A 17,590-nucleotide genomic window follows, 5' to 3' on the forward strand; every position below is an offset into this window, starting at 1 on the left:
CCCGGCGAAGATGGCAGTCGGGCTTTGTTCCTTCCTCCCCACTTTTGAGGCTGTCCGAATCACTACAATCACATCCCACAAGAGAGCCCTCTTTCTTTTTCCTCTTCAATCCCAGGCTCTCCTAAGAGCTTCCGCAGCAACAAAAGCAGTTTTCTACAGTGCTAGTTGAATGTTGCTCCCCGTTGGACTCGGATCTATGCCCACAGCACTTCTCTTGATTCCTTACTTCACGGAGCTCATCTTTGAAATCACTCATATTTGTAGAGGGAATTACGGCTCAGTCCTGCTGCTCACATCATCCCACCGGATCGTCAACTCCACTCTCAGACGAGGAAACAACTACAACAAGGTGAAGAATGTCACCTCAGGCCACACACGTGGTTAGCAGTGGACCAAAACAAAGTTAATCTTACCTGAAAGTCTTCTCTGTGCACCCTGTCAAATGCAGAATCTCCCTTTGCCTGTCCTCTTACCATGTTTCTGTGTTCTTCATTCATAGCACTCCTATAGCTACTTGACCTCGTTGTTTATTTTAGTTTATCTCTGTTCAGGTAGAATGTGCTCTCTTCACATGAGCTGGGACTTTGTTTTATTGTATTTTTGGTACCTGAAACAGTGCCTGACATTTGGAATGAACAAATGAGTGAGTGACTAAGATGAACTTCTGAGCTGAGATCTGATTGAAGTTAGGAAGTGGACCACAAGATGTCTGTGGAGGAGATTCCAGATCTAGGGAACAGCAAGAGCAAAACCTGGAAGCAAATGTGTACTAGAAATGGCCAACGGGCCAGTGTGATGGAAGAGGCTGAAAGGGAGATAATACTCAGAGATGAGATGAGGTGAGAGAGAGGACACAGATCACCTAGAGCCTCAGAGCCTATAGTAGGACTTCAGATTCTATGCTGAGACTAATGGGAAACTATGGGAGAGTTATTTTATTTTTTTGACTGTGCCACGTGGCTTATAGGATCTTAATTCCTTGACCAGGGATTGAACTCGGGCCCTCGGCAGTGAAAGTGCAGAGTCTTAACCACTGGACCGCCAGGGAATTCCCTTAATTTGTTTTTTAAAAACCGCTTTATTGAGATATCTTTGACATATAAAAATTGTATATATTTAAAATGTACAACTGGACATTTTGATATATGTATACATTGTGAAAAGATTGCCACAGTCAAGCTAATTTACATATCCATCACCTCTGCATATTAATAGTTGCCATTTTGTGTGTGTGTGGAGAATATGGGAGAATTTTGAGCAAAGGGGTGACAAGATTCAACTTCTGTTCTTCGTGTAGTAACCCTTGAGTTGACTGAAGGAATAAAAACAAATCCCCCAAGAGCACCAAAACCGTAGAAAGAGAAATGTGACCCCTTCCTCAATCTAGAAACATTTATTTGAATAAGAAAGGGGTCCCCTAGGGCCAGGGTGTGGAGGTTGGCCTGGGCTCAGGCCTGAGACCCCTGCAGCCTAAACAGGCTTGGAGGGGCACTTCCTGCTGAGGTTGGTGAGGATCTGGTGCTGGGTGGGCCGGTGGAGAACCACGAAGCTCTCTGGAGGAAGGATGGGACCTCTGTTCTTGTCCATCTGGCCCATCAGCAGGTAACTGATTCCTAGGGAAGGGGAGGGAGGGATTGAGGATTTGTGTAACTCTCAAGTTTATAGAAATATCGCCTCACCCCAGTCCCTCAGGTTCTGCCACCTCCATTGTTTGCATGAGGCTCAGTGTCCCTCTACATTTCCACACCTCCATTACCTTTCTTCATGGGGGGGCACTGCTTGCAGGGCACATAAAACTTCAGGAGGCTGTCAGTGGGTGGAGAGGGCAGGTCCAGGCCTCCGGTTTTGTAAACACCAGTGACATTGACAGTTGCTGTGAGACCCTCCCCTGGGCCCCGCACCATGGACTTAATCATTCCTGTCACCACTGTGGGAGAGAGGGGGGAGAGGTGAAACTGGAGACCAGGGCAGGGCTGGAACCAGAAGCTGGTGGAGAGCTCTGGGAACAGGAGGAGCGGTTATAGGCGCTGGAAGGGTAGAGCTGGGGGACGGGCTTCTTACCCAGGTCGCTGTTACAGAAGTGGCTCTGCAAGGTGCCTGTCCTCCGGCACTGCTTTGGGCAGGTGACACTGGGTGCATCTGGTGGAGGAGGGCGCACCCTTAGTGGAGGGCAACCTACCCAGCAGGGAGGAAGGAGCACTTCCCCCACAAAAGCCTCATTGCTTTGAACTTGTTCAGAGCTCTATCCAGCTTTGGGTCCCAGCACAGAGGCAGCACTCCTGGGTGCTGTATGAATGACTGGGCGCAGGAAGGAACTCTGATACAGCTCCCTGAGGCCTGCGTCGCTTCCTCTCCCTTTCCAGACTCACCCGGGCCCACCGGAGTTGCTTCTGCCTTAGGCGCAGCTTTGGGTTTCTCTTCAGGTGGGACTTCAGGCTTGACTTTGGGCCCGGCTCCGGGCTTGGGGCCCGGGCCGACCTCCCCTGGGCCTTCTTCGGTGGCGCCCCGAGGCTGGATCCTGTAGGAGGCCGAGAAGCCGTCGGCCGTGACGCTGAGGTCCGAAACGAACTGGACGAGGAGCTCGTTCCCTTCGGAGGTGATGGAACTGCGGGCGGCGGGGCATGGGGGAGGCGTCAGGCGGGCAGTGCATCCTACTCCCTGCCCAGGCCGGCGGCCTTTTGACCTCTGCCCCACGGCTGGCTGCATCAGCTTCTCGATTTCGCAAGCTCCACTGGCCTCGTGATCCGCGGACCCCAGGCCTGGCGCCAAGCCTCGGCCTGGGCCGCCACCTGCTCCGCCCACCCCGTTTGGGGCAGACACGCAGGCCGCTCGCGGCTTCAGCTAAGCCCCGCCCCCCCCCGCCGGCCGCGGGGAACCCCGGGCTCCCGCACCTGGGGCTGCAGAGACGCCTCGACGCCGTCGCCCACCCAGGTGACGCCCCCTCACCCCGGGACTGTGTCGCCACAGAACTTCCCCAGCCGCTTGGCGTCGTCGCTCACGGGTCCGTTGAAGACGCTGACCGAGTCGTAGCGGCAGTAGGAGTCGGGCTCCAGGTCAAACTTGCCGAAGGTCAGTGAGATCACCTGGCGGCGGGGAAGAGGCGGAGGCTGCGCAGGGGGACCCCGGGTGGCGGGAGGGTGCGGAGTTCTCACCTCCTTCACCCAGCCGCCGCCTCCGGGAAGCTCGCCCGGGCCTCCTGTCTCATCGCCCGCGGGCCCTGGAACCCACCTCTTAATGCATTCACACCGCGGCTCGGAGGAACACACACATTCACCGTAACCCTCCATCGCCGCAGTCCGCAAGGCCAAGCCCTGGCTCATTCTCAAGGAAAAGACCCAGAATCTACCTCCAGCGTCACCACCACATACACACACGCACAAATCAGTTTATATATCAGCATCGGGTACCTCGCTCTCATAAGGCTCCTCACAGTTGTGATTTTACATTTTTTGTTTGGGTGCGAGCAGGTCTGGGTCTGTTTGTGCTCCCCACCATGGCAAGCTCAGTGCTGGGGACATTGTCGATGTTCAATAAATCTTTGCAGTCTGCATGCTGGAGGGCGCCGCCCGGGTCCCCGAGGGCAACCCGGGCAGGGGGTCAGTACCTGGTCCGGGGGCGCGATGATGTGCCAGGAACAGCTGATGCCAGGGGGGTAATCGGACTCGGGCCAGTTGGGCGTGGTCAGGGTTCCCTGGGCCTTCTCCAGCCGCCCCCCGCAAAATTGGTGCTCTGGGGAGGGGAGAGAGGAGTGGGGGTGGGGGGCGGTGGAGACCCTCGTCAGCTGGAGGAGACCGTGCAGAAAGCTCAGATGTCTGGGTCTCAGGAGGAGGGGGCGAGAGGAGGGAGAGGAAAGAAGAGGGGAAGGTTAGCAGAGATGGGGCTTGGCCGAGCGGGGCTCGGGGAGGTTTTGGACCGCTGGGCGCCCAGGCGGGCGGTGGAAGAGGGGGGAGGAACTAACTGGACCCGCTCCCTTCTTGCCCCTCCCCCTGACCCGAGGCCACATCGCTCCTCTTCCCCTGGGAGATCCCATCTCCCCGGCCCGGCAGAAAAGTCCCCATCACGGCTGGAAGAGTCCCCTTGCTGTGAGGGTGCCCTCAAATTGGGGCACAGCCCCGAGGCCCCTCTGGGGACGTCCCCGTCTTAAAGACTTTAAGGAGACTTCTGCTGCCAGGAGGGGGTGATGGGACCGCAATCGGGAGCCCCCGGGCTGGGTGTAGGGGGCTCCGGGTCGGGGGGAACCTAGTCCCCCAGCCCGGGGGTGCCCCCCGCGCCCGTCAGAGGGAGCCCGATTGCGGACGGGGGCGGGCGTTACTCACCGTCCCAGTAACCCCAGGCCGCCCATTCCACCCGCGGGTCGGTGACCCATTTCCGCCTCGCGCCTGGGGGGGGCCCTGGAAGAGGGGTGGGTGGGAGCGGGAGTGGGGAGAGAAGACGGGGAGGAGGGACTGAAGGGGCAGTTAGTGAGGAAGAGGGGTAAGGGAGATCATGGGGGCCCCAGGCTCTCGGGGTGGAGGTTAAGGCTGGGGTGGGGCCTGCGCCGGGGGCGGGGCCAGGAGAGGGGGCGGCGGAGGTGAGGGAGGTCTCACCAGTGCCGGAGGTGGCCCGCCCGCTGTACCAGAGCAGGAAGCCTCGTCCTCCTGTGCCCTCGTCGGATCTCATCCTCAGGGTCACCTGGTTGCCGGAGGCGACTAAGGGCGCGGGTCGGAAAGTTCCGCAGAAGCGTCCGAGCTGCTGGCCCGAGGTTCCAGACCCGGCAAAGATCTCCAGAGCATCGTACCGGCAGCTGGGGTGCTGCTCCAGGTCAAAGACTCGGAAGGAGAGGGACACAGTCTGGCTCTTAGGGACCTGACAGTGGGGACAGGGGCGGGGTCCTGCAAAGTCAGGCCAAACACCACCAGGCAGAGGGCACCTCTCTTTCCCTCAAGCGTTTCCTACAAAGACTGGGCCTAAAAGGGCCAGTCTGATGGTGCATGACTGCACCAAGACCCAAATGAGGTCTGTGGAGAGACCAGAGGGGGTGGGTATGAAGATGGGAATGGACAAGGAGGCTCTGCATTAAGGTGTGAGGTCACTTGCCACGTGGTATTGTGGGCACTGACCAGAGGGGAGGGGGCTGGGACTTCCCCGGGGAGAAATGGTGGGACTTGGCTGGGAGGGAATTCCCTTAGCAGTCTGGCCTTTGGCTGCCTGGACCCAGGCCTCAGACACTTGGAGGAGGGAAGAGGGGCCGAAGGGCCTTCTCACCGTTATTGTCCAGATGCACTCCTTATTGGGAGGGTAGAGGTTGGGGAAACCCTCACTTGCCACGTAACCCGACTCCCCAGTCACATCCCCTCCACACAGGAACACGGGTCTGGAGAACAGCAGAGAGGTCAGCCGTGAGTGGGGGAGTGCTGGAGAGGCCAGGAGGTAATGAGGATGGCGGTGAGCAGGGAGCCAGGAGAATGGGGGAGGAAGGCCCAAGGGATCCGAGGCGGCCTCGAACAGGACTGTGGTGGGAAACACTCCAGCAGAGGATCAGGGAAAGCGGGGCCAGCCACTTGGCTGTCCCTCCAGCCCCTCAGAGTCCCTACCCCCCACCTCAACAGGAATTCCGGGAATCCTCCCCTCGTTCTCTACCCCCCCCAACCCTGCCTGGCAGTAGGGACAGGAGCCGCCTAACTACTTCCAGATGTGGACACAGACATGAGGCCATGGGTGGGGGGTGGTTGGGAAGGGGTGGGGGATGAGGCAGCCAGGGCCCTGCGCTCCCAACCTTTGCCCTGCTCCGCTTCCAGCTAACAGCTTGAGTGTCTGACTCCCAAGTCTCCCCCTCGCGCTCCCCTCTTCCCCCCCACCATCTTCAGTTCCCTCCTGGAATCCTGGTGTCCAGCCACCAGGCAAGTTCAAGGTGTTGGTGCTCTCAGGTTCCATGGGGGAGGCCAAGGGTCTAGATCGATGGGGAGAGGACAGAGGGCGGAAGAATGGGGAGCAGTGGTGACCCGCAGGAAACACTGGTCTGGCAGCAGGGAAGGAGGACTTGGGGGCCAGAGAAGGGTAGGGAGATGTGGTGGTGGTGGTGGTGGGGGGTGTTAGCGAAAGAAGCCACCAGATCTACAGGCATTACCCCTTCCCCCTCCAGGAATTGGGGATTTGAAACTCACTCAAGCCATCTGGAAGGTGCCAAGAGACCTACCTGGTGTAGTTGGGGGTCTGGCCATGGGTGAAAGGCAGCAGCAGAGCCCAGGCAGTGAGGAGGGGCCCCAAGAAGGAGGCTGTGGCAGCAGGCAGCATGGCCGGGGGCGGGGGTGGAGAAAAGTGCTGGGGTCTTCAAGACAGGCAGCGGCTGAGTGCGGCGGCAGGAGCGGCGGCAGCAGCAGCGCGGATAATCAGTGCCAGATGAGGCTGCCTCAGGGCGTGTGGGCGTGGGGACTGGCCAGTGGGGCGGGCGGCGGGGAAGGCGGGACAGGGAGAGAAGAGCCGGGACAGTGGCGAGTCCAGGGGCCTCTCTAGGTCCAGGACATACAAATACTGACCTAGTGGGGCGGGGGTGGAGCAAAGAAGGGCAGAGTGAGCATCAGGCTTCAGCATAATCCAGGCGGTCCAGGAATATTTTCAGCAACCCTGCTCTGTCCAGAGCCCGAGCATCCTTCCAGCACAGCCTGGAGTCCTTCCTGTGGACCCTCCAGCCAACCCGGGCACCTCCCCATTCCCACGTCCTCAGCACCCAGAGGAAGTCCTTCTCTGGACTCCCAACCTCTAATCACTCACTTCCTGACCACCCCCTGGCTCCAGCTTATTTTCCACTTCAAATGTTTACTGTCCTCTCCCTCCAGGGGCCAGACCAGGCCACAGAGAAAGAATGTTGCTTACCCATCTTCCTTCCCAAATACTTGGAGGTATGGGTAGGGGGTGGGAGGCATGGTCTGTGGGCAAAGGGAGTGTCTTCCTTATGGAGGAAGAGGAGGATGGAGTAGAAAGTAAGGGAAAGAAAAACGTGTAAGCTCAGATCTGGAAGGAAAGCAGGAGAGTGGTTGGGGGGCGGGGGAGGGTGGCTGGCTACACAGGGATGGAGTCAGAAGGAAGCGACTTGCTCAGTCTGGTGGAGGGAGGATCCAAGTGGCAGAACCAAGTAGGGGCTGGAGAGGAGAGGAAGCTGATGGATGCAGGAATTGACAGCCTGAGCTGCTTCTACTCTGCACCCCACCCCCACCCCCACCCCCAGGTTCCTCCCAGGCTCCAGGGTTCCAAACCAGGCCTCGATTCAGCCTTTTATTCTATTTGTCAATCAAATCTTTTGTCCATGATAGTCAGGTTGGGGGCCCCTCCTGGGCAGCCCCCTGAACATCTTACAAAACCGTTCCCTGCCCACCCTGGCATGTCTAGCAGGCCCCACCCCCCTGCGTCCCCTCCCCACGCGCGTGCGCACACCGTGTTCCTTGCTACCACTCCACCTCTCCTTAGCCCCTGGCCCAGGGCCACACTCTCCCTCCAGGGGGTGAGACTAGGAGAGGAGGAGGTCAGCTTTCAGCGGGTGGGGGGCCTTGGCCAGCCCCTCCAGCAGCCCTCTGCAGCATATCCAGCGCCTCCCAAAAGAAATCCTTCTGTGCGGCCATCAAGGGCATCCAGCCCACGATCTCCTTCATCTTCTCCATGCGGTCCTGCAGTGTGGGGCAGCTGTGGATCTGGCTGAGGTACTCCTCACAGGCCCAGGCCACCCCACCAGGGTCCTGGGTTGCTCCAGCCCCCAGGCTGGGCTCAGGGGTCCCCACTGCCTTGCTGGCTGGTAGGTCCCGGTAGGCTGGATGGTGCTCAATGTCGTGGCTGGACAGCATGTAGAGGCACTCTCTGGTGGAGCAGAGAGAGCAGGCACACAAAGGGACCTGGGGGAAAGGAGACAGGGTGTGGCTGGGGTGGGGGAGGTGGGGCGGGGGGCCCAGGACGGGGTTCCCCAGAAGCCGCAGCTGTTGTGTTCCTCCTGTTCAGACCAGCCCAGAGCCAGCAAGTGAGCTGGCTGGCTGAGCCCCAGGGTCGTGTGAGGTCAGAGAGGGCCAGCAGGATCAGCTCAGGGGGAGAGCCAGGAGCCATGGTACACTGCTGGAAAGGGAAGTGGGTGGTGCTGGGAAGTGGGGTCCCTGGGTCCCGGTGGGAGCCCCAGCTCCAGTCCCCTGGGCCCGATGGCTCCGGCCCTCCCCTGTTGCCCGCTTGCCGGAGCCTGACCTTGATGTGGAGCTTGACGAAAGAGGCGCTGCCCTTAGGCCAGCCGGGGAGGCGGCCTCCGGCTCCACAGCCACAACCCAGCAGCTCCTTGCTGAAGTCCGAGCCTTGGCTCAGCACCAGGGAGTGGTTGAGGCCGCACCACAGGGCGATGGGGCGCTGGAGATAATGGACCTGAAGGCACAGGGTGGGGTTCCTAAGTGGGCAACGCCGAGGGACTAGGGGTGCAGCTTGAAGAAGGGTGACAGAAGGGCTCAGGGCAGTCTAGGGAAACGAGGGGAGGGAGGAGATGGGCCAGAGAACAGCCGCCCTGTCCCCCGACAGGCAGCATGGCTCCTCGGTTCTCCCGCAGGCCCAGTCTGAGCACAGAAGCGCTAGCACAGCTGTTGCTTCCTCCTCTCAGCTCCCTGGAAAACAGGCTTCCTGCCCAAGGCCAGGGCCTGCTGTCTGCATCCTGGTCTCACTCCAGGCCTGTGCCTGTCCAGCCTCGAGGGGGAAGAAAGAGCCTCTCTCTCTGTCCCTGTGCCATTCCAGGGAGGACTGCCTTCCACGGATTCATATCATTATCTTTCAAAATGGCCACACTGCTCTGGAAAAACACTTCCACCCGACTCTTGCCGCTTCCGACCTCTGTGTTTTAGGCAGCAAGACTGGCTATATAATCAGTCTGAGGTGGACCTCTTATTGTTCCTTCTACAGCCGGTCTCGCCTGAACCTTCTGTGATCTGACTTCTCTCCTAAGGCACTGGACCTCCCAGCAGGCAAATCCCGGGGCCTCTCCGGCACACGTGCTCCTGAGACTGTGAGCACTTTAATTGTGATGACGTAGATACATAATTTATGGCCATTTATAGGAAAGTTTACAGGAAAAATGATAAAATATTGTCAAGCAAAAATTCATTTAAAAATCACTGGAAGAAGCCCCACCGCCTTCTATTAAACTCTTGCTGGGCATTCTTCCTCAGTGTTGCCTTTATAAATATACATACACAAGCTGTATATTTTTAAACAAAAATGGGATTGTGCTGTGTAAACCATTTCTTGATTTCTTTTTTTTTCTCTTAAAAGTATGGGAACTTCCCTGGTGGTCCAGTGGCTAAGACTCTGCGCTGCCAATGCAGGGGGCCAGGTTGGATCCCTTATCCATGTGTATTTATACACACACATGGCACAACTGGGACTTCCCTGGCGGTCCAGTGGTTAAGATTCCGTGCTTCCACTGCAGGGGGGATGGGTCTAATCCCTGATCAGGTCAGATCCTGCATAACCTGTGCTGTGTGCGCATGCTCGTTTGTGTCCAGCACTTTTGCGACCCCATGAACTGTAGCCCACCAGGCTCCTCTGTCCATGGGACTTTTCAGGCAAGAATACTGGAGTGGGTTGCCATTTCCTCCTCCATGGAGTCTTCAACCCAGGGATGGAAACTGTCATTTCCCTCATGTCCTGCACTGTAGGCAGATTCTTTACCACCGAGGCACCTGAGAAGTCCGCATAATGTGTGCAGCACCCCTGCCCAAAAACACAACCATCTTTCCATGTCAGGGACTATATTCCTGCATTATCACTGTCACTATTAATCACCCCCTCCTGGGTGAAACTTTCTGTACCCATGAGATGTGGCGTTTGAGGGTCTGTCTCTGTCTGAGACAAGTTTCAATCCCTCTGCCCACAATGGTGGCTACCATGCAGCTTTGCTCCCCTTATCTCTACTTTTGTCATTTCAACTTTGTTCCAACTTGGAATCAGCTAGACATTTCTATTTCAGTGTTTTACTCTCATTGCAAAAAAAAAAAGGCCAAATTTACTTTCTCCCCCTAAACCAGCATTCCTCTCCAACTGACGGGTTTCCTTGTGATACTGTCTATTGCCAGGGCCAACTATGTCCTACCCTGCTGCCCTCATATGTAATTACTTTCCAGAGGCTGTTCATTTTCTTTTAAAACACCTCACATCTCCATTCCTCTCTGTTCCTGCTCCCACTGTGCCAGTCCTAACCCCTTGTCTCAAGCCCGAGTGTCCCTCAACAGCCTCTGGGGGGCCTCTCGCTGTGCTCTCTGGCCAGGTGACCCAGTCTCAGTCATCCAGGGGGGGTTGTCTTCTGCTCCAGAACCCACCACTGCTCTTTCCCAAGGCAGCACTTCTGTAGGCTTGTGTCCACCTATGGGGCTTCCCTGCTGGCTCAGATGGTAAAGAATCGGCTTGCAGTGCAGGAGACCCAGGTTTGATCCCTGGGTCAGGAAGATCCCCTGGAGAAGGGAATGGCTACTCACTGCAGTATACTTGCCTGGAGAATTCCATGGACAGAAGAGCCTGGCAGGCTACAGTTTACAGGGTCACAGAGTCAGACACGATTGAGCAACTAACACTGCTGCTGCTGCTACTAAGTCGCTTCAGTCGTGTCCGACTCTGTGCGACCCCACAGACGGCAGCCTAACAGGCTCCCCCGTCCCCGGGATTCTCCAGGCAAGAACACTGGAGTGAGTTGCCATTTCCTTCTCCAATGCAGGAAAGTGAAAAGTGAAAGTGAAGTCGCTCAGTCGTGTTTGACTCTTCGTGACCCCATGGACTGCAGCCTACCAGGCTCCTCCGTCCATGGGATTTTCCAGGCAAGAGTATTGGAGTGGGGTGCCATCGACTTCTCCGAGCAACTAACACAATACCAACTTAATACCACCTTGTAGCTACTGAATTCCAAAACACTGCTCTAGTCAGGCCAGTCTTTCCACCTTCCCAGGGATGCGCAAGCTGTGTCCCCACCCCTGCTACACAGGATGCCTTTCCCGGTACCCATCGGAATCCTCTCTAACCCACTGAGATGCTCACATCTTAGCTCCCTGAGTTACTTCAGCCCACCCAGGACTGCTCACGTCACTAACCTACTACTGCCCTAACAGCACGAGCCACACAGGGTTCACCTTGTGGTGCCAACCCAGGTGAGACAGGCAACAGTAGCACAAGCACTACAAACTGGCTGACTTCCTAGGGATTAGAAAGTGGATTCCGGGACTTCCCTGGTGGTCCCATGTCCAAGACTCCGTGCTCCCAATGCAGGGGGCCTGGGTTTGCTTCCTGGTCAAGGAACTAGATCCCACGTGCTGCACTTGGAAGATCCCACACGCTGCAACTAAGACCCAGTGCAGCTGAATAAATAAATAAAATACAGTATTTTAAAAGAAGTGGATTCTATGGAAATTAGAGGCGTGGAGAGATCCAGGGGTCAGGGGATTAGGGAAAAGGGAGGGGAGGATGAGTAGCTGGGAGGCAGTCTCACCTGTGTGGGTTCCCCTCTGTCCATTTTGTCCCCTGTTCCCAACTGCCCATATCTGTTATTTCCCTGCATAAAGATTCGGCCAAATTCATCCACCAGGCCAAGGTGATTGTAGCCAAGAGCACAGAATAGGATCTATGAAGTAAGGCAGAAAGGCAAAGTGAGTGTTCAGTCGTCTTTGGAGGAACTCAGCTCCAGAGTCTCCCCGCTGCTGACCTACCCTCCCCAGCTGATCGCTTCCAGTTGTGCCTTCCACGCCACCCCTCTCCCAGGTCCCCTTTCTGTCCCTGATCAATCATTTGCTTCCTGCTCATAGTTCAGATCTTCAGTACCTTGCAGTCTCCTAAGCACCCCCCTCCCCTGGTCTGCCCCGCCCCTGCCCTCCCGAGGATCCTACCTTGGCAGGCAGTGAGAGTGCAAGCGGCATCTGCTGGTCCAGGGGGTCAAAGGCTTGAAGGGTCCCAAAGAGATCACGATACACCCCTGGGGTATGCACCTCAAAATACACTCCCCCCTGGTCTGGGGGGTCGGGAGCCCTCAGCTCAGCAGCTTTGGGCACCCATGTCCTAGGGATCGGGCCCTACCTGTGATGAAAGGTGCAAGTTCTGGGGAGTCTCACACCCATTAGAAATGCACTAGTTATGTCTGGGAACTTAAACACCTGTTTTGACTGGGATGCCCTATGGATCCCCGAGGTGGAATAAGGCTAAGGGAGGGCTCTGTATCTGTAAGGTCTGTCCAAGGTTGGGGTCTGGAGAAGCAGGAAGATAGTTGTCTTTCTTACCTGTGATGTAGAGAGTACTGCTCTGGTTGGAAGCCATGCAGGCCACACGCAGGTGAGGAAGGCAACGGGACACCTTTCTCAGGGCCAGCTGAACTGTGTAGGAGCGTGGTTGATCCAGCTGGGTCTCATTCACGACCAAAGAGTAGATCTTTCCTTCCTCTGGGGGAGGGGACAGGGAGGCAGACAACTGTGTGGGGGGACGGGACCCTCCAATAGCCACATTAACTTCTTTTTAAATAAAAATGCTTTTTCTTTGTTGATGCCATGCTGTGCGGCATGCCGGATGGTTCCTGGACCAGGGATTGAACCTGGGCCTGCCACACCCAAAGTGCCGAATCCTAACCACTAGGCCACCAGGGAACTCCCAACCACATTAACTTCTCAAGAGACTCCGTAAGCCCTAACAAGACAAAACATTTACCGCCCTAGAGTGAGCTGGAGGGAGAAGTATAGAGAAGAAGCAAGGAGTGGTGATATGGGGGTGACTTCAAGTTCCCTGGCCTCCAGCTCTCACCACCGAAAATCAACCAGGGGAGTTGTTCAGTGTGAGGGATGAGTGGAGAGAAAACCTAGCAGGTGGATTTGGTGGAATCTAATTTGATTCCTGGTTGGGAAGAATGATGTCTGGGGATTCAGGGCTCTGCCTAGCATTAATAAGTCCAGAAGGGCAGGGGCGGGGGGAGGGGTGTTCCCTGGTGGTCCAGTAGTTAGGACTCTGAGATTCCACTGCAGGGTACCTGGGTTCAACTTCACAAACTGTGAGGCATGGCCAAAAAGAAAAAAAAGTCCAGAAGGTCTCAGGTCTGGGGGCTTGGGAGTGTGGTCAAATCTAGGGAACACTGAGAAAAAGACGGGGGGGTAGTTCGGGTATAAAGTACAGTGCCTGGTGGAGGTTGGGATGCTTAGAATTTTAAAAATCAGTGCAGGGACTTCCCTGGTGGTTCAGTGGTTAAGGTTGCACCTTCCAATGCAAGGGGTGTGGGTTCAGTCCTGAGTTTGGGGTATTAAGATCCCACAAGCATGGGGTGTGGCCCCAAAAATAAATAAAGTAGTGGAGTTCCCTGGTGGTCCAGTGGTTAGGACCCAGCGTTTTCACTGCCATGGGCCCAGGTTCATTCCCTGGTTAGGCAACTAAGATCCCATATGCCATAAATAACTAAGTGTTAGTCGTTCAGTTGTGCCTGACTCTTTGCAACCCCATGGACTGCAGCCCACCAGGCTCCTCTATCCATGAGATTTTCCAGGCAAGGATGCTGCAGTGGGTTGCCATTTCCTTCTCTAGAGAATCTTCCCAACCCAGGGATCGAACCCAGGTCTCCTGCACTGCAGGCAGATTCTTTACCGACTGAGCTACAAGGGAAGCCCCCATATGCCATGCAGACTAGCAAAAAAATTTTAAAAATCAGGCGTTCACTAGAACAGTGGTTTCCAAACCATTTTTTGCAGCAGGGCCCTTTATTCGTATGACACGTTACCCAGAATCCTAGACTAGCAGAGAGATAAAAGCGGAGATACTTGGTTTGACACCAGGGCGAGGTGCCCCTCTCCCCCCACCTCCTGCCATGGGTCCTGAAGACTCTGTAGGAAAACAATATGTAAACCAGTTGCTTTAAGCCTAACCTGTGAGGAGCAGCAGGGCCCGCTGCGTCTCCTGACCAACCAGCACAATCTGCTTGAAGCTCATGGAGTGGTGGAAGGTCATCTTGAAGACCCGCTGCCCACTGGACTGCAAGTAGACCTCGACACAGTCACAGGCCCGGCTGCTGGTCGTGCCCACCACTCCCGGCTGCTCCCGAGTGGCCAACACGTAGAGGTATTTGCGGTAAACTGTGTCACACCTCGGGTCTGAGGCAAACTGTAGGAAAAGACAACAGTGGGACAAGAAGAAGGTGTCCAGGATCTAGAACCTTGCAGTGGGATGAGGCTGGGGTAGCTGGATCTGGTGTAAGGCAATGAGATACTTGGGTGTGGGGCTGGGAAATGCAGACTTGGTTTCAGGTTCCTGGTATCGGAGGGCACTGTCCTGAGGATGCCAGCTCGGGAATGGTGTGGTCCTGGGTTCCCAGAGGAAAGATGGGGTCTCGGCTGCCCAAGTCCTGTTACTCACGTCCTTGGCTCCACGACACAACACAACATAGCGGCAGGCCCGCTTCCACTGGATCTGGCCAAGGGTGGAGGAGACCAGGGCATTTTTGAGGAAGAAGAGGGTCCCCGCATAGTCAAGAATGAAGACGTGGTCCTTGGTGGGCAGGAAGCGGCGGTAGCCATGGGCTAGCTGGGGAGCTACACTCTTGCTGAGACAGCGGCGGCGGCCCCCAAATGCCTGGAAATACAGGCCCTTTGTGTCTGGAGAAGAGAGAGGGAAATTTAAAGGCTCAGGAAGGCACAAGGGAGATGAATCAGAGCTTGGGCAAACTAGGTTTCTCAATGGATGGGTGTTTAGCTCCTCCCCATTCCCATGCCAGGGAAACGACCCCCTCCAAAGGCCTGTGCAATGCTCAGAAGATACCTGTAATTATGCCCCATGTCTGAACTAAAATTCTGTGCCTGACCTCAGCCCAGGGCCATACACATGCTGCTAAGTGAGCACTTCTTTGGTCCAAACTTGAAGTGGAGACATCAAAGGACTTAACAAGAATTCATAGAAAAGTAGAAAGAGGAGTGAAAAGGAATGACTGGGAAAAGCTGGTAGCCCTCCCTTGTCCCTAGCTCTGAATGTGCTATCTGGATCTCCCTTCACTCTGGTATTGGATTGGAGATTAGAGCATATTTCTCAACCTGGGGGTGATTTTTGTCCCTCAACAGACATTGGCTGTCACAGTTGGGGGAGGTGCTATTGGTATCTAGTGGGTAGAGATGAGGGAAATTGCTAAACATGCCACAAATGCAGAGGACAGCCCCCTCACCCGCTTTCAAATAATTATTTGTCCCCAAGTATTATTAGGGATCAGGTTGAGAAATCCTGATCTAGAGGAGGGGAAACTCCAGGCATTGGGAGAGGAGGATGTCTCAAGGTGAAATGTGGAAGTGTTTGAATGTGGTGGGCAACTTGGCAGGGATGCTAGAAGGAGTAGGGGCTCTGGGTGACACGTCTGAGAGCAGCTCTAGAGACCCTGATGGAGTGTGTTTCAATCTAATAAGTTTCTTCCAGAGAAAGGGGTCCTGGAAGGTTGGCTGGGAATACTGAAGTCATCAAACAACTTTATGGAGCAGGAGGGACCCCAGGATAGGTAGGACAGAGGCAGAGAGAACTAGAGGTCTGGGGGGAAGGTGTACAGTTCAGAATGGCGGCTCTCTTCCAGGGTCGGACCCCGGAACCCTGCTCTCGAAGGCGAGGACTGAGCTGGTGACAGATGCGTCTCCACACGCCCTCGGCGTCGCACACTTGGTGGAAGTAGTGGCAGGTCTGGCCGAGAGCGACCACATCTCTGACTGGGAGGAATGAGATGATGTGCTCCACCTGGGGGGGGGGGGGCAGGACAGGGAAAGCAGGGGTCAGGGGGCACCCCCTACTCCAGCCGTCCTGCCCCCCGGTTCCTTTATTCTTAGCACCACCCCCACCCCAAGGACTCACCAGCTCCGGGGGGAACAACTGAACAGAAACAGGGTTTCCTCGCCCCTTCTTCTCTTCACCCCCAGGTTCTGAAGGGCCACATGAAGGGCAGCTCCGCTTTACCTGCCCAAGGAGAAGGGGGCGCACATGACGGTCATGCCTCCCTTTCTCCTTTCTCTTATTAACTGCTATTGGGGGGGCCCATTGCTCTGACTCGCAGCTCTGTGCTGTCAGAGCCTGCCATCTTTTTCCTCTGGGTCTGTGGGTTACCCCTCCCTATCTGCCTCGCTCCTTGCCCAACTCCTCCCCTGACCTCTGGCTGCCACCATGCTGCACCCACCCCTTGCCTCGCCGCCCACCCCCCTCACCCTGAGCCCCTCCTCCCGTCTGCACAGCCCGGTCAATTTTTGTAGCTTCCGGCTCCGGCTTCTCCTCACCATCCTGACTGCCCCCTCCCTGCTCCTGCCCTCATCTCTCCGGGCCCCTTGGCCCCCCGTACTCAGCTCCCTGGCCCCCGTCCCTGCTGCCTTTCCCACACCATGTCCCCTGCCTGGGCTTGGGGGACTTTCTGAGGCCCCTTGGCCTGCTAGGCTCCTCCCCTATGGAGTCTGGGGCAGACAAACCTCTCTCTGTGACCTCACCACCCAGCCACTGTGACCTATTTTTCCCCAAGCTTGCCTGGGATTTTCTCTGTCAGCTCCTTGGTTCTAACTCAGTCCTGGCCACCCAGGGGCTCATGGGATATGCATTGGACAGGAGAAGTAAAGTGTGAGCTACTGGTAGATGAGGCCTTTTCTTTTCAGGGTCTTTTTTCCACTTGATGCCCTTTTAGCAAGAGAAGCACTGGTGAATTCTTCATATTGCAGGTCAGAGCCGCCAGGGGATTTGTAGCTCAAGAATATATATATATATAAACTCAGTTTGACAGGCGAGGGGGAAAGGTGACCCTGTTAATTAGACCATTTATCTCGTGATAGCATGCATCAGATGACAGCAGGCACAGCTGAGCACAAACACTACTCTCTTCTCATGAAGAACACACCCAAAAGTAGACTTCTTTCCTGGGACAGAAACATGGTTGCATGCATGAAGGGCAACCTATTAAGGTGGAAGAAAGGAATAGATTTACTCTGAAAGCTTAGGATATCTCCCAGAGTTTAAGCTATTCACTTAGTCTTATGGGGAGAGGGGGATGACATGGATGAGAAGCAGCAGGAGCTGGGGCTGCATCTGTCCATGTGGGGGAAGAAGATCTGCACTGATACATTCAAGGAGTGGCTGGCTGGCCCAGCAATGCTGAAGAATTTAGGCCTGGACAACCAGTCCTCAGCTGCACAGTATTATAGACTCATTCGTTTTCTGTGTTAGTTAGCAGACTGTCAACCATCCAATCCAACTCCCTTACTTAGGGGGGACCAGTAAACACCTAGTTTGAGACACACAGGACGGAATTCTAATAATTCAATAAATGTCTCGGAATGTCAACATCTGAGTTGTGACTTATGGGAGAGATTCTTCAGCTACTTGTGGCTAGGCAACTGTTAACCAATTAAGTGGATTATACTAGGTCCTTATGCCACCTAACAGGATGTTAAGATCTCTCAGCAGACGGAACAAGTATAGGCAGCTTCCTCTTGCATCTGGGTCCTCTTTATCCACTCCGTTTCACCTTGGAAGCCAAAGAAGAGTGCGAACAGAAAAAAAGACGAACGCAAAAGCTGATGCAGGGAGAAGCCTGGCTTCCAGTGCGAGCTGTCAGTAACTTCCCTCGGTTTATTTCCTCGTTTGT

The 17,590-nt window shown here is 55.6% G+C and overlaps 2 protein-coding genes across 2 annotated transcripts; both read right to left on the reverse strand.

Annotated features, from left to right (window-relative positions):
• Window positions 1-1,378: 1,378 nt before the first annotated feature.
• PCOLCE (procollagen C-endopeptidase enhancer) lies at window positions 1,379-6,380 on the reverse strand. The gene is made up of 9 exons (XM_004021012.5): window positions 6,176-6,380; window positions 5,245-5,353; window positions 4,587-4,845; window positions 3,605-3,729; window positions 2,947-3,083; window positions 2,370-2,605; window positions 2,062-2,139; window positions 1,757-1,927; window positions 1,379-1,613 (listed from the first exon to the last, which is right to left on the reverse strand). Exons 1-9 carry the CDS (start codon window positions 6,271-6,273, stop codon window positions 1,471-1,473), a joined length of 1,356 nt encoding a protein of 451 aa, XP_004021061.1. The 5' UTR covers window positions 6,274-6,380; the 3' UTR covers window positions 1,379-1,470.
• An 858-nt stretch (window positions 6,381-7,238) lies between these two features.
• Window positions 7,239-16,383, reverse strand: FBXO24 (F-box protein 24). The gene is made up of 10 exons (XM_012104530.4): window positions 16,170-16,383; window positions 15,823-15,924; window positions 15,525-15,708; window positions 14,356-14,594; window positions 13,869-14,103; window positions 12,249-12,407; window positions 11,862-11,983; window positions 11,468-11,599; window positions 8,200-8,370; window positions 7,239-7,862 (listed from the first exon to the last, which is right to left on the reverse strand). The coding sequence occupies exons 1-10, from the start codon at window positions 16,239-16,241 to the stop codon at window positions 7,500-7,502; spliced, it is 1,779 nt and encodes a 592-aa protein (XP_011959920.2). The 5' UTR covers window positions 16,242-16,383; the 3' UTR covers window positions 7,239-7,499.
• Window positions 16,384-17,590: the final 1,207 nt, after the last annotated feature.

This window comes from Ovis aries, chromosome 24 (assembly GCF_016772045.2).
Source record: "Ovis aries strain OAR_USU_Benz2616 breed Rambouillet chromosome 24, ARS-UI_Ramb_v3.0, whole genome shotgun sequence".
In the NCBI taxonomy this organism is placed as follows: domain Eukaryota; kingdom Metazoa; phylum Chordata; class Mammalia; order Artiodactyla; family Bovidae; genus Ovis; species Ovis aries.

What these genes read in the sequence shown, in the direction of transcription:
- FBXO24 (XM_012104530.4), bottom strand. Translation starts at nt 16,241, where the DNA reads ATGGTGAGGAGAAGCCGGAGCCGGAAGCTACAAAAATTGACCGGGCTG. An exon ending in CAGTACTCTCTACATCACAG is followed by an intron (nt 11,984 to 12,248) that starts GTAAGAAAGACA and finishes CCGACCCCCCAG; the next exon opens with ACCAGGGGGGAGTGTATTTT. An exon ending in TCGTCAAGCTCCACATCAAG is followed by an intron (nt 7,863 to 8,199) that starts GTCAGGCTCCGG and finishes CCTTTCCCCCAG; the next exon opens with GTCCCTTTGTGTGCCTGCTC.
- PCOLCE (XM_004021012.5), bottom strand. Translation starts at nt 6,273, where the DNA reads ATGCTGCCTGCTGCCACAGCCTCCTTCTTGGGGCCCCTCCTCACTGCC. An exon ending in CAGACCCCCAACTACACCAG is followed by an intron (nt 5,354 to 6,175) that starts GTAGGTCTCTTG and finishes GCTGTTCTCCAG; the next exon opens with ACCCGTGTTCCTGTGTGGAG. An exon ending in GTGCCCCCCCATGAAGAAAG is followed by an intron (nt 1,614 to 1,756) that starts GTAATGGAGGTG and finishes CCCCTTCCCTAG; the next exon opens with GAATCAGTTACCTGCTGATG.